Raw genomic sequence first — 16,142 nt, forward strand, 5'->3', positions numbered from 1 at the left:
GAACCGTGTGTTGTAAACTAAAAATAAAAATAAAAACAAACAAACAAACAAACAAAGAAACCCGAGGTCATAAAAAAAAAAAGAAAGTACACATAGATCAACAACCCTCATTTCACATGAGAAAATGTTGTCGATACCAATAACCTGTTATTATTTTAGACCGGGGTGGGGAACCTGCAACCTCGAGGCCACACATGGCCTATTAAAACAGGCCATTGCTCTTACATTGTTATCTTTTCATGCATGTTTCCAATCTGAGCAAACTCTCAACATCACCCACCCTGAAGGAGTCTTTCATGCTCTTTTAGGGAGGCATGTGTGTGATCTGATAAATTAGATGGTATTATGAATTAGGGAGCTAGGCTTAGAATCAGGAAGAACTGAGTGCAGCTCTGATAGCAGTGACAAATAGCAGCTGTGTAATTCTAGGCAAGTCACTTAACCTGCCAGACTCGGTGTCCTCATTTGTAAAACGAGAATGAAAGCACCTACCTCACAAGGTTGTTGTGAGAATCAAATGACATAAGCAGAGCTCTGGGCAAACCTTAAAGTACTATTATGTATATACATATGGTAGAGAGAGAGAGAGAGAGAAAGAAAGAGAAAGAGAAATTTCTGCTATTATCCATAACTAACCTTTAGGAAGCCTTCCCAGACTAACTTCATCTTCTTGTTTATCCTTTAATCTATGGCCACCACTTTTTACACGCAAAATCCGATACCCTTATATAGTTTGTGCAATATTATTTCTCATTTGATAGACTGCTCTGGAAATATGCAAATCATTTCATGTATACATAGTCTGTTTTCCCAACTCCCTTATAAGCATCCCTAATACCTAGGACAAAGCACTATAAATAGTAAGCATGGAAAAATGCATATAGAATTTATTGGTTGGTATGAGAAAAACACTTTGTAAAGCCTCATAAAGCACTATTTTGAATTTGAGTTACAGTTATTAAGATTTTTCATTCATTCATTCATTGACTGTTTATTAAGTACTTATTACGTGATTAAGGAGATAAAAATGCAATTAAGGCATAGTTATTATTTTCATAGAGCTTACAATCCTGTAGGGGAAATACGAAATATACAAAATGACAATATAATGATAAATATCCAGAATTATAGTGCAAAATGAAATATATAAAAACATTAAGACAAGTACAAAGGGCAATTCAAGAACCAGGGAAAGAAAGATCATTTCTTATTGGAGTGTTTTAAATAAGGCTTCCTGAAAGAGGTCGCATTCTTAGAAAAGTGGTAAGCCTTCAAGAGGTGAAAGGGAGGAAGAGGAGAGAATTGTTTCCCAGAACATTCCAGGCACAGGGAATAGTGAGAGTAAAGGCATGGAGTTTGGCTATAAGTCTCTTCCAAGGTTAATTCTTACTCTCCCTACCTTCCTTATTGGCTACTTACATTGCTGGGACACCACAAAATGACTCAATTTCTTTGGAATGAAAGTGAAGTTGGGTAGCCAATTTACCCCATAAAGACCTGGACACACTCTCAGTAGAGTGCATGTCCTCCCCTATCTGAACTTTGTAGTTAGGATACCAGTGAGCTTCTGTTTGACCCTGTCTTCCCATCAAATACTGCAACTCTTATGGCACACTATTAGTTTCTACACACTTGCTAATAATTAAGCTATGTTTGATCCTCAAAAAGCCACTAGATAACTCTTGGGTCTTTAATTCGTAGGTTGAATGGTTCCAATTCTTAGAGTTCTATCAGAGTCAAGTTGTGGTATTAAGAGATACAGAAGAGGATAGTGAGCCCATGGAGCAAATCCAAATCTTGTTTTAATTCCACCCACCCTAACAGGTATCCTAAAGTTGAATCTTTTCCCCAATTAATATAAAGAAATCATAGTTGGGTGCCTATCTATGAGAGAAATGCAGAAAGTGGTCTCAAACCAGAACTTGTATCTCTTCTGGCAGAGAGAAAAAGCAGATGCTAATGGCAAATTGTATGAAGCAACTATTTTGGTGGTGAGGTGATGGTACATGAAGAGTGACAATATAACACTGGCTTTCTTATTTAACTGTGCCCAGCCTGAGAGACATCCTGATACTGAAATAAAACCACCATTTCCTCTTGTTAATAGCTAGCAGGAAAAGTATGTTTTTATAGAAAGGGATCAGAGGAGAGGGCACTGGCTAGGAACCAGAGGCACCAGAGTAGAGGTTCTAGCCTGCCATAAGGTATCACTAGTTGCCCTGGGGGCAAGGGCCATCAGGAGTGGGGAGAAATTCTGTTCCAAAGTACAAGGGTGCCAGATTGGTTTCACAATTTTGCCCTAGTAGAACATTGTGACTATCTGGGAAACAGAGAACTACTTCCTTTGTAACATCCACAGGCACAAATGCCATACTTGTAGAAGCCTAATTCCTTTGCTGAATCAAATCAGAAGGTAAGTGAATTGTTTAGCTCATTCCCAACCACTTGTTTGCCCAGCCCCCTATGATCTGATGGCCACTACTCACATCACTCTTGTGAAACTATTCTCTAAAGTTACCACTGTCTTCCTAATTACCAAACTCAAATGGAACTTGAATTTTTCCCACCTCTCTGTAAGTGTTCTTGAAGGTTGCCTACAGCTAGAATGCTCACTGGCTATATGCAGCTTTGAATTCTTCCTTCTGCTTCTTCATTTGTAAAATGAGGGATTAGATTGAGTGAACTCAATTCTTTCCTGGCTCTAAAATGTTTTTCTATATTCTATTGTGCATTTATATCATATATCCTCCTACCACACCAAATGCCCTTTGACAGTAGGAGCTTATCTTTTATTTATCTCTCTGACAACACCTAATTGTTCCTTTGCATACAGTGGCACTTAATGTTTTTAATTGAACTGAATTAAAGCAGCCTAAGGAAAAAAAACATTGCTCCCTGTCTTACCTGTTGATCCTGAGTACAGTTTACTAATATATGCCTAGTGAAACATCCATTCTTTATTGTCTAAGAAGGCTGTATGCCTTTTTGTCATTATCATACTTTACATATTCTCACAGCCTAAACTGTTGTTCCCCACCCAGTTAAGTGTTCAGCATACAAAGGCAGAAAACATTTCTAACTGTCTTTTTATTCCCACATAGTACTAAATTTGCAGTATACACTGGTCTGGACCATGAAGGGCCTCAGAAGTCTTAGGATGGCAGGGTGAGGCCTTGGGAATGTACGAGTAGTCTTTTCAAAATATTAGCAGCAGCCTTAGTGCAAAGTGGACTTAATCCCTAGACAAGTCTACTAGGGGTGGAATGAAGGATGTTGGGATGTTGGCTATGGTTGGAAGCTACAATGGAATGATCCAGCTTTCCATGGTGGGGAAGGGACCAATGGAATAAAAGAGAATTAGGTGCCATTAGGAAGGGCTTGAAAGGATAAGCGAATATTCCAAGGAGGTGGAATACCAATATTTCTCACTTCTGTACCACAACCTCAGGGCAGAAAATGGCTCAAGCAAGGAGGCAAAGCCGGCCACTGTCTGGAATGCAAAGTGGGCAGCAGGGAAAGGAGATGCCAAGCAGCCTGTGGGTCAAAAAGTCTTCTCCGAAGGTGGCTGCATGTTTTCCACAAGAGTACAGACAAATTCCTCCAACTTCTTGGCAGCCAGGCGCCCAGCCGCCAGTACCTCTTCATGATTGGCTGTCTCCTGGCTTTCATAATCCAATACTGATTTGTTCGTAATGAGGGAGAATCCAAAGACTCGCATGCCACAATGCCTGGCCACTATCACCTCTGGCACAGTACTCATGCCTGATGTGGAAAGAGAAAGGGAACTGATGTCAAGACTCCTTTACCTCAGATCTGTACTGAGCAGCTCAAGCCCATCTTCCAGCATTCAAGACAGATCATAGTGGGGAGGTCATAGTGGGGTGGAGAAATGTTAGAAAAACCAAACTACCTGGCAAAGCCCCGTGAAATTAAAGGACTGTCTCAATGGATTTGTCTTAGGATTTTGTTATATCACTTGAAAAAAGGGAGCTCTCTGCTGGAGTTTGGAATTCTTGGCATAAAATGGGAGACCCCAGTTTTCAAGTAAGCTCTACAATTTTCTCTCCGTGTGTATGTGTTTGTGTGTCAGGGGGAGGGGGAGGGTGTCTTTCCTCACTAGAGTGTGAGCTTCTGTCATAGATATTAGAGCTTCAAGGGACCCTAGAAGCCACCTAATCCACACCCTTTATTTTACAGCTGGGAAATGAAGACCCAGAGAAGGGAAGCAACTTGACCAAGGTCACATACAGGTGGGAAAGAACAGAACTGAGATTTTAACCCAAGGTCTCTAACTCCAAATAAAAATGTTAAAGAAGAATTTGAGCTCCTTGAGGGAAGGCACAGTGCCAGACAGTTCTTAAAGTTCATCTATTTATCTACAGGGGAAGCTGGTAGCACTGGAGTCAGGATGACTTGAGTTCAAAAATTCATTCTCAAGAACTGGCTGTGTGACCCTGGGCAAGTCACTTAACCTCTGTTTGCCTCAAATTTCCTCAACCGTAAAATGGGGAACATAATAGCACCTACCTTGAAGGGTGTTATTGTGAGGATCAAATGAGATATTTGTAAAACATTTAGCACTGTGTCTGGCACATCGAAAGCTCTGTATAAAGGCTTGTTTCCCTTCCCTTTTCCTTTTTATCTCTTGATTTTCCCCTGATACTAGGAGTAACCATAGCCTTAGTCTGGGAAAGTCTCTTAATTGATTTAATCCACCAAAAAGCCTTTGGTAAATTTGGCTTTCTTCTTACTTAATGGCTAGAAGAGCAGATATTAATTAAACCAGTAGTAAATCATTAGCACTGACTTTAACATTCAAAATTTAGTCGAATAGAAAACATTAAAGAGATACCTGGTTATTTCCCTAAAAACCATTCATCTAAATTAATAACTAATCTAAATTTAATCCTTTCAGTTTGGTCTACTCTTCTTTAAACCCTTCAGGACTGTCAATTCCCACCTCCTCCTTAGGCCTCTAAGCCATAATTCTGCAAGAGCTCCCCTTCTTACCAACAGCGTCCGCCCCTACTTTCTGCAGAAACCGACACTCTGCAATGGTTTCATAGTTGGGCCCTCCCACCATAACATAGGTTCCTTCCTGCAGTGGTCGTTCCTGTTCCATTTCCTCCCATATGCAATGGGCCTTCTGTCTCAGAATCCTGTCATAGGCATCAGACATGGGAGGAAACCTTTCTCCAAACCTGAAGCAAAGAATGAGAACTGTGGACTCGTCTTAGATAAAAAGGGAACGCTCCTCTGACCACCGAGTGCAGAGGATCAGTTTTAGCTCCATCCTCTATGAATGAAGTCCATATACATACCTCTCATCATTGGGGCCTCTGAGTGGATTTTGGCCACTGAGGCCAGCCAAGTTGATATGATCTCGGATCAGCATAATATCCCCAACTTCATATTCAGGGTTCAGCCCACCAGCAGCATTGGTAACAATTAAAGTATGCACATTCATAAGATGGAAAACCCTCACAGGGAATGCTACCTGAGGAGTCAAAAGGAGAAAAGTGAGGCACCCAGGAATTCTACCAATCCACAAAAGCCCCAAAGCCCAAGATAGCATGAGAAAGATGGAGAGAAAGAGGATAACACTGTGTAGAAAGAACCTTAAAGGTAATTTTGTCCAGCCCTTCCATTTTACAGAGAATAAGACTGAGGCCTTGGGAAGTTAAATGATTCACCCAAGGTTACACAGGAAGTAGCATAGCTAAAATTTAAACCCACGCCTTTTGACTCCAAATCCAAGGTTCTTTGCCACTATGCCCAATATGGAAGAAACTGTGGATCAAGAAGAGATAACTGGGCAGCTAGGTGACACAGTGAGTAGAGCACCGGCCCTGGAGTTTGGAAGACCTGAATTCAAATGTGACCTCAGACACTTGACACACTTACTAGCTGTGTGACCTTGGGCAAGTCACTTAACCCCAATTGCCCTCCCTTCCCCACTCCAAAAATAAAAAGATTAAAAAAAAGAGATAACTATGCTGTCACGGAAGGGACCAAATATAGGAAGTCTAATCATGTTATCTCCTTGACATATTATTATTTTCCTTCAGCTTTAGACACATCCTTCTCTAACCAGCCCCTACAATTCAGATGTCAGGGTACAAAGCCTCCCTAGTAACCTCAATCCTCCAGGCCTGGCTATTCTCTCAAATGCCCAGACCCACATCACACCAATATTTAAAAGCCACAAATCTCTCAGAACCAAAGTAATGGGCCAGAGACTCTGATGATTACACAGCTAAGGAAACAGGTACTGGATAATATCTAGAAAGCAAAGGAAAGGTGAGCGAATGACTCATGAGGTTGGTATTAATGACTGAAATCGTTCCCCCTTTCTAATAGGAATTACCCACCTGTGTCTAGGCATCAGACTCACCTTCCAGAGTGGGTAACCTTCATATGAGTGGAATCGGCCCTGCATCATAACACAGCACTTGTCACTTAAGTATCCGAATACCAGCCGCCCTGCATGCCCTGGTACTACATGGGAAAAAGAAAAGGGAACCAGGATCATTCAACAGGAGTTGTTTCTCATGTTCTGGGCCTCTGAAAGGACAGTAAGTGAATGGTTCTTCAGGGTCTATGGCCACCCCCAGAGAAAATGAAAATATGACCTACCTACTTCACATCTTCCAGAATAAGACCCTATGATAGAGGAAAGGAATGTCTCTGGTGTTTTCTTTCTGGAGTATAAGGATAGCGTTATACTGGTTCTTAGCTACCCAGCTGCCTAAACTCCCAACCAAGAAGTCTCAGGGACCCAGAAAGGAACAAATCAGGACAGATTAAGAGGGAAGGGTAGAGAATGGCCTATTAGTAAGAGAAAGATAAGCCAAAGGACTGGTTTTCTGTTCCTACCTCATATAATAACTATTATTAGTCAGTCTCTTAATTGTCATTTCCAGAAAAAGTGGCCAACCTAACCGTTCCAGAAATAATAAATGGCCTCAGAGATGGGGTATACTCAAAAGGGGAAACCAGAAATGTAGAGCTTCTACTTGGAGGCAGGGATTGAGGGAAAGGTAGGTTAGCACGTAATGGCAGACATGAAGGGAAAAGAGCATCAATAAACTTTTTTTTAAATTCAGAGAAAAAAAGTACGGAAGGTGACATAAGAGCAATTTTGTTTCTAATTTGTTAAATTTGGTATATATCTCTTCAAAAATTGCATATAAACTCAGTTTCTAATTCCCTTTCATGACCTTCTTGGTGTGCTGAAATATCGGTATTTGATGATGATTGTTAAGCTCAAATTTTTTTTGAAGTGGGAAAAGGACATTTTTAAAAATCAGCACAAAGCATATACAGCCAGTACCCAGGTGGGGGCAGAAGTGAATAGAAAACTACCACTGGTATCCTCACAAACAGAGTATCATGGAAGTATATGGGAGCCAACTTCATTGTCTTTCAGAGAACTGGGCCTTCTATCCGTATTGGTTGTGGGGCATTTTTTCCATGCCTTTCTGAATACCTCTTGTTTCCTTTCCCACCACTTCTCTGGATTCTTCTTACTTTGAAGAGTTTAGAAAATGTTCCTTAATTAAAGCCTTGGATTCTCCAAGGGAAAAAGAAGATAGGGATCTAAGAAATCAATAAAAACCAAAAGCACCCTATACTACTTCTTCTTTATTTCACTAATTATAGTTCTCCACACCTCCAACTTCTTGCCAGGCAATATGGACAGCTAGACAACCCAAGACCAAAATGAACTCATTCTCATTTCCCAGAAAGACAACATGAGAGAGACTATTATTCCATATTACAGGAAGTCTCCTGGTTACCAAACGCCTACAGTACTCTGCCCAAGTCAGAGGGCCAGTCAGATGCTGGTCTTGTATATGTTCTGCCTGTGTTTACATTTATCTGTTTGTATGCTTTCACAAATATATACATAAAATATAAAAGAGCTTATATGTTTTTAAATAGCACATATATATTCTTATGTATGTACATGTTTAATAGCTTTAATAGCTTAAAGCTGAACTAAGGCTTTAGGGATGCCTTAAACATAACTTTAGGTATATAGGAAGAAACTGCATGCTACTAAAGTTATGGAAAGTGGCAGAGCTAGGCTGGAGTGAATTAGAAGAGAAGGAGAGAATTTAGGAACATATGAGTTATACTGCCATAAGCAAGAAGTCAAATATATGCTAATACAGACATGTCTATCTCATGAAACATGAAAGACATTCACATATCCTGTATGTGCCTTGATGGAAATGTTTTCTCACACCTGGGAATTGAGTTCTATCAAACCACTCCCAAAACCTAGCAATGGTCCTTCCTAATTTTGATGGGTTTTTGTCACCTCTTGATGCCTTTTTATACGAGAAGACAATAGTTTTAGTATTGGGGCAAATATTGAGACTACAAGGATTTGTCTTTAGTTATGAAAACATTTTTTCCTTAGGCCTTTTGACTTTATTCTCCACATCCCACCTAGGTTCCCAGATCAAATTCTCTGCTCCCCAAATCTACCAGCATCATCCTTGTCAGTACCTGTGCTTTCAGGGAAGTTGGGTATCTCACTGTAGTCAAAGGCCTGGAATTCGGTCAGTCTATCCGCCAATCCCCCCAATCCAGAACCACAGATCACTGCAATTTCTGGTCGAAATTTAGTATGGGATAAAAGCCACTCAGCAGTTTCCTTATAATCCTCATACTTGAATCTAGGAAAGAGAAAAGACTCATTAAATAAACTGAAAGGGACAACGAAAAGTAAAGAAGGGAAAGGCTAATATGAAATCAGGCAATCCCCAGAATTAAGTATTCAAGGAAAACTATTCATTGACAGATGGCTGGTAAGGGGGTGGGGGGTAGGGAGGGATGGGCAGACAGTCACATCTCCTTGGTTCTTCTCCCCTCCAGTTACTCAGAATGCCTATGGCCTCCTATCTTCCTTTGAGGCTCCAGAGAAAGATAACTTTTATCTTGGGGAAGGAATTGAGAGTTTTGGCATTGGAGATCAGAGCTTTTGTCAAGTGACTGAAGAGAGGTTACAGCGATTTAGAGTACACAGAGGTTAAGAGCACAGCACAAGGGTTGTGGTTCCTAGTTGTAGTGATCTTCAGCAAACCAAATTCAGTTTCATTTTCAATTGTTGTTGTCATTTTTCAGTTATCTGTCCAACCTTCCGAGACCCCATTTGCTATTTTCTTGGCAGAGATACTGGGGTGGTTTGCATTTCCTTCTCCAGCTCATGTGACAGATGAGGAAACCGAGGCAAACAGGGTGAAGTGACTTGCTCAGGGTCACACAACTATGGAAGTACCCGAGGCCAGATTTGTGCTCATGAAGATGAATGAGTCTTCCTGACTCCAAGCTCTTTGCTCTATCCACTGGGACACCTAGCTGCCCCTTTCTTCAGTTACAAGAGTTGTAATACAATTTGCCCATAACTCAGGCAGAAGTTTGTTGAGGGTAAATTGATGTGAAAGTGTTTTTCAAAGCACTAAACAGATTTTTTAAAAATTCACTTATGTTTCCACCAATTCTTTCTCCCTTCCTTTCCTTAAAATCACCAAGAAGTCAGATTTGCATTCCTCCCTGGAATAGGAGCCCCTTTTGCCTAAAGTTAACCTTATACTTAACCGCCTAATACCCTCCCCCCAAAAAAATTCAAACCACTTAACCTCTCTAAGCCTCAGTTTCCTCTTTTTCAAAATGGTGAGATAGCCTCTGAGGTCCCTTCCAGCTCTGGATGCCGGATCCTATGACCCCTCAGCAAAGAGGCAAGCTCAAGTCTTCTCTATAGTTTTAGAGACTAGCCTGAAGGCAGTAGCAATTTAGAAGTCTTAGTCTCTCCTTTCCAAGTTCTTTCTCCCTCTCTGTTTCTCCCCAGGCCAGGGTAGAGGGTGCAGAGGTGAAAAAGAAAAGGGAGGTACCAGTGTTTTAGTAGCAACAACCCACAGTCTCTAGAGGATTATTTGCCTCAAACATAGAACTTCGGAAATTGGAGCAAGGGATTCATAGTTCCCATAGCCTCCAGAAGGTACAGACTGTAAGGAATGGGCAGGAAGGGTAGGAAGTGGTCAATAAAGTGGCTGAAGCCCTGAGGTCAGATGAGGTCATGCGATGGGGCAAGGAAGAGGCTATCAGGAAAGAAAGGGGGGAAAAAAGGGGAAGGTGGGTAACTCAAAAGGGACATGAGAAGGAACAGGGTGGAGGGTTTTGAATAAGCACCACACCCAAAAGTCCGTTTTTCCAACAGCTTCTGGCTGAATGATAGTATCATAAATTCAGGGCTGGAAGGAACCTTAAATTTTTAAATTGAGGAAACTGAGACCCACAGAAACTAAGTGACTTGAACCCCGGGTCTCAAAGGTAGGAAAAAATTAGCAGAGCTAGGATATGGACTAGACCTTCTCATGCCAAATCCAGCCTTCACTCCACTACTCACTATTCATCACCACTGAGTCACTTGGCAAGAACTCTGGACCTCAAAGCCAAAACTCTCTCGTTTCCTTCTTGAAGACAAAACCATCCTGCTAAGACGTCATCAAAGGAAGGAAAGTGGTATAGATGGTCAAATTAAGAGGAGTGGATTCCCTAATCCAGCCTTCCACGTGTCCAGGAGACCCATTTTCTGTCCCAGGAAGTTCGGAGTCCCTGCTGCCCTCAGATTCTCAAATACAGAGAGCTGCCCACCCCCCACCTGCACCCCTCAGTCTGCCCCATCCACCTGTAAATGAATTGCCTTCAGGGATTCCCTAATACAGCGTCCAAGGTGTCCAGGAGACCCATTTCCAGTCCCAGGAAACCCAGAGCCCCTGCATCCCTCTTTCTGTCACACTCTCAGATACAGGGAGGTCCTTCTCCCTCCATGAGACTTCTCCTGAGATTGGTCCATTCCCAGGGATATATCAAAGTCAGGCAGAGAGAAGCCTGGAGCCTCTACAGTTAAGCACTTGTTCCTTTCCTAGAGATGTGATCTCCTGATCTCACAAGAGACAAGGTCATCATGGTGGGAAGTGTGCATGGACACATGTGCCTGGGTAAGGGGCTGGAGCACGTAAAGTTATACAAGTCAGCTCCGAGGGGTGATCGACTCCTAATCTGAACAGGGATTGTCCCCAAATTTAAGCTCCCTTCATCCCAGTGCCTGCACTCTGACTCCCTGCCCCATCTGGGAGGCCGGTCTCAACACCCATATCTCCCCACCCCCACTTCCCCATCCTGGAGAGAGGCGGGAGCACAGAGGCCCAGGATGCCAGGACTCGGTCTCCTGCCATGCACCCTGTCCTCACCACATATGGTCTCTATCCTCACCTGGCCCCTCTCTGCCCCCAGGCTCCCCGATCCCTTTCACCCAGCCTCCCCTGTCTCCCTGGGGGCCTTTGGGCCTGACTCACTGATTCTCCATGGCTCCGTCGTGGTATTCTCCTCTTCTCTGCCTCGGTCTACTCCTCTCCCTCAGCTCTGCACCGTTGGGCTCGCAATGCCCCAGTCAGCAAGGACTTGCACAGAATTCACTCGCTCTTGGCTTTAAGCCCCAGCCTGTGAGGTCGCCAGCCAATGGCTGTTGCAAACGCAAAAACTAGCCTGCCTCCTTGGAGACCAAGCTTGATTCAATCACTAGGCCAAGTATGAGGTTTGGGAGGGGAGGGAGGGAAGAGGGAGGAGACTCTGAAATGAATAACAAATGAATTAACTCTCCTGGCAGATGCTTAAAGAGATACAGACCCTACTTCCCTTTTAAGCCCTGGGGCATGAGATCTGGCAGCCTGCTTCCTCTCTCACCCCAGTCCCCCCCCCCCCCCCCCCCCCCCCCCCGTCACCATTAACCTGAGTAGAGAAAGTTTATAGTTCTATCACAAATTCATTTTTATGACATTTGAAGGTTAAAAGAGAGTTGAGCCTAGGTTGGTTGCCTTTGCCTGGGTGCCTGGGTGGCAGACAGGAAAGGCCAAGACCACATTCAGCCCCTCTGGAACATCACAAACCACCCATCTTTTCTGTCACTAACCACCTCAGTGACTCAGGGCAAATAAGTTGAACTGGATGCACCTACATACCTTCATTTGTAAAACAACGGGGAGGGTTGCACTAACTGGCTTCTTAGGTCCTTTCATCTCTGAATCAAAATCAGCCTTGTAAGAGAGGTCAAGTATTTATTAAGTGCTTACTAGCTGCTAAACACTAGGCTAAATAACTGAGACAAAACCTAAGTCCTCCCTCTCAAATGATTCATAATCTAATGCAAGCCATGGCTATGCGTATTCAAGACACACACAACATAAATGAAAAGGAATCTCGGAGAGAAAGCACTAGAATGAGGATGGGAGATGGAGGTGGAGGGGTGGGGGTGGGGGGGGATGAATTGGAGTGAGGAGAGATTAGAGGCAAGGAGGTAGCCCAGAAGGCTATTGCAATAGTATCGGTCATGAGATGCTATTGCCCAGATAGGGACAGAATGAATGAAGAGAAGGGGGTGTACGAGAGAGAGTTTGTGAAGGTAGAAATGACCAGACTTGACAATAGATTGGATATATGGGGTGAGCACAAGTAATCCCAGCCTGTGTGTCTGAGAGAATATTAGTGCCCTCCACAATCAGAGGAAAGTTGGGAAAATGGAAATGTGTGAGGGTCCTGCTTTGGGAACATGGAGTTTGAGATGTCCAAATAGCATTTGGCAATGCAGGACTGGAGCTCAGGAGAGAGACGAGGGTTGGATATATTGATCTGGGAATCACCTTCATAGATATAATAATTAAATCCGTAGAAGCTAAGATCACCAAGTGAGACGGTATAGCTCTAAAAGCAAAAAGGGCCTAGCCTTGGGGGACACCCATAGTTAGTGGTTTGTAGAAGTGACCTGGATAAGGATCCAGCGCAGGAGACTGAGAAAGAGCAAGTACAATTCTAGGAGAGATAGCAAAGAAAAAGAAATCCCACAAAGCAGACTATCACACACAATACTCTACAACTATGACAAGATGCATAAGGGGTTGTGGGGGTGGGGGAGACCGAGGATGCAGGTCTTGGGACACCAAGGATCCATATCCAGCCTATGAAGGGGAAAATTAGGAAAACAGAGAGAAGTCTAGAAGCCAGGATGCCTGGGTTCTTTACCAGAACATGAAACATGTAAAACATGTAATGGTGGGAAGCATGTGTGAATGGAAAGAAAGAAACATCTAGAATTTTCAAGGGTGGGGAACCTGTGACCTTGAGGCCACACATGGCTTTCTAGGTCCTCAACTGAGGCCCTTTGGCTGAATCCAAACTTCACAGAACAAATCCCCTTAATAAAAGGATTTGTTCTATAAAACTTGGACTCAGTCAAAAGGCTAAAAGGCTGCCCTCAACGACCTAGAAGGTCACATGTAGCCTCCAGGCCACAGGTTCCCCACCCCTGAATTCTAAATTATGAAATTTGGGGTCTTGGTTCTGATTCTTAAGTCCATAGAGAAGGGCATGCCCCAGGGATAAAGCTCCATAATTGAAAGTAAAAGTTTTATCTATTCTCTGATGTCCTACACCAGTTTAGTTACTTGTTGATTGTCCTTTACCACCCCTAAAATGTATTGTCTTCCAAGGAACCTCAGCCTCATGCCTATGCCCCTTGTTTTTTCCAACCTCTGTTTCTCCTTCCTGAACCCAAAATTGTACTTTTGCCCTAAACCACTGCTGGCACCACTGCTTACAATCCTGTTTCTATCCTTTCAGTCTCCTTAGCCTATTCCCCTTCCTGTCTTCAATTTGTTCATACCACACCTTATCTCATTTCCATTCTTTTTTCTTTTGTCTATTCCTATCTTTATGCTAGTCTCTAACTACAACTGTGTCTGATCAGATCTCTATTTTTCCTTAGCCTAATCTCTTTATCTATTCACATTTCTCACACTATTTAGCTTATACCAGTCTCTCCCTCCTTCAATGGAGTCATTTGGCTTAGCATGTTGGCAGAAATAGAATACTGAAAATGTTATTTTAAAGACATTTGTGACATCTCTATTCAGTTCATTACTTAGACTATAACAAAAAAAAAGTAATTAAAAAAATAATTTCTCTGGAAAGTCTCTTGCTTCTGGCCAGAGTTGAGAAACCAAACAATCACTCTCATTAGGGTAATTATGCTTCATTACCTTTTTACAACCCCTTCTTCTTCCTCCAAGGAACTGTGTCTGCACCATACACTGCCATCTCTCCACTCACCAGACAGAAAAGGAACAAACAGTGACAGAGAAAGGGACAGGGTCTTAGTGGTCCAGTATTTCAAAATCAGGGCTAAGAGTCCTCAGAGATCGTAGTTTTTCCCTTTATGAGTCAGCAACAGATAGGATCCCTCAGGGTTCTTCAGATTACAGGTTCTAGAGTGGGAATTCCTTCACTCCCTATATCTTGCCACTGGACCCAGAGGGCTCCAGAGGAGAAAGTGAGGCTGGTGACTTTGCACAGCCCTCCTTCACTTCAATTCAATTCACTTGCAAATCAATCACCTTCCTGATGTCATGGTCCTCTTTGAGAAGGAAGGACAAACAACAACACTTCACCTGGAATCTCAGTCCACATCCTACTTTCCCTGGACATCAAGATTTTCCTCTTTTTAAATCTTGCTTCACCAATCCCTGACTTGTTCCAGGTACATTTCCTATCCTATATGTATCACTTCCATTGCTCTGTTCAGAGTTCTGGATTCCTGACTAAACAATAACTTGCATGAGGGAAAGGGGATGAAGGTTGGAGGATGTCCCTAATAGCCCGAGTCTCAAAGGTTAAACTCCAGGGAACCACACCCAAATATCTCCCCAGACTGGCTGTCCCCCAACAGCTAAAGGGTACAGACCTGGCACATACGGTGGGCCATGAATTCTCAGAGCCAAATGAGGCAGTCTCAGTGCAAAAACAACTCCCTAAGGTTGGAAAGTTCTCCTGCCTGCTGCAGTGCCATGTTATACAATGTCAATTCTGCACCTGTTGCATTTTGGTCCCCTCACTTGATAGACATGTACACAGTTGCATTCACATTCAGGATCTAGGCAGGGATGGAGAACCAACAGCCTCAAGGCCACGTGAGCTCCTAGGTCCTTGGGTGCAGAGTCTTTTGACTGAGTCCAAGTTTTACAGAACAAACTTTTTATTAAGGGGATTTGTTCTATGATGTTTGGATTCAATCGAAGGTAAACACTTGAGGACCTAGAGGGCCACGTGTGGTCTCAAGGTTACAGGTTTCCCACACCTGATAGGGGCACTGGGAGGAAAGGAATTAGGAATGGACATTGGGTATGGTATTTTTACCTTCTCATGCTCGAGAAGACAAGAAATGACAGCAGGTGGGTTTTGCTAATAGCAAAGTTTTAATCAAGAAAGAAGTAATCCTTGTGTCTGGAATGAATGTAATGGAAACAAGAAGAGTGGAAGGGGAAGAGGGATGTGTAGGAAACATCAAAGCTACTTCCTCATGGATCAGGAAAGTGTGCTTTCCTTACATGCCTCTCCATACATACCTCTACTCATTCTCCTCCCCATCCTCCATTGCTTTACCAAAGACATCAGAGTCTGGCCCTGTCATTCTTACCTGCACTCCCATTCCACTCTCTCTCCACCGCCCCTCACTACTGTTGCGGGACCCTGAATTACAGAATCCAAAGGGTGGCTAGGTGGTGCAGTGGATAGAGCACTGGGCCTGGAGTCAGGATGACCTGAGTTCACATTTGGCCTCAGATACTTATTACCTTTTTGACTCTGGGCAAGTCACTTAATCCTGTTCGCCTCAATTCTTGTTTGACCCAGTCCTGAGTTGGACAGGGCCAACCACAACAAGCAGATTACATACTCCTGGAGGGAGGGGCTGCTGCATTGTATTTATATATCCAGTGCCTATGATAACACCTTACATGAACAGAATCCTAGAACATTCGAGGTGAAAGAAACCTTTCAGATTATCTAGCCAGGTCACAAGAGGCCAGGGAAACTACTGAGTGGTACCAGAAGCAGATTAAAATATAACTGGGAAATGTTTAACAAAATCAGTAAAATACAACATAATGCCAATTTGTGGTTTTCTAAGTCAATATGTAGCCTGCAAAGATCTATTTCCATTTGAGTTTGACACAACTGAATTTAGTTTGTCTTTAGTATATTTTCTCTCTTCTTAAGTAAACTAGTCCAGATGATGAAGA

General features: G+C 42.9%; 1 protein-coding gene and 1 long non-coding RNA gene across 2 annotated transcripts; one reads left to right on the forward strand and one right to left on the reverse strand.

Moving 5' to 3' along the window:
* Positions 1-871: 871 nt before the first annotated feature.
* Positions 872-11,568, reverse strand: LOC118828654 (purine nucleoside phosphorylase-like). The gene is made up of 6 exons (XM_036735464.1): positions 11,370-11,568; positions 8,518-8,687; positions 6,395-6,498; positions 5,322-5,497; positions 5,011-5,201; positions 872-3,762 (listed from the first exon to the last, which is right to left on the reverse strand). The coding sequence occupies exons 1-6, from the start codon at positions 11,378-11,380 to the stop codon at positions 3,542-3,544; spliced, it is 873 nt and encodes a 290-aa protein (XP_036591359.1). The 5' UTR covers positions 11,381-11,568; the 3' UTR covers positions 872-3,541.
* On the forward strand, positions 2,339-4,454 carry LOC118828655. Its single transcript, XR_005008959.1, has 3 exons — positions 2,339-2,413; positions 3,961-4,044; positions 4,198-4,454. It is a non-coding gene; the product is annotated as an uncharacterized LOC118828655 (long non-coding RNA).
* Positions 11,569-16,142: the final 4,574 nt, after the last annotated feature.

This window comes from Trichosurus vulpecula, chromosome 8, assembly GCF_011100635.1.
Source record: "Trichosurus vulpecula isolate mTriVul1 chromosome 8, mTriVul1.pri, whole genome shotgun sequence".
NCBI lineage: Eukaryota > Metazoa > Chordata > Mammalia > Diprotodontia > Phalangeridae > Trichosurus > Trichosurus vulpecula.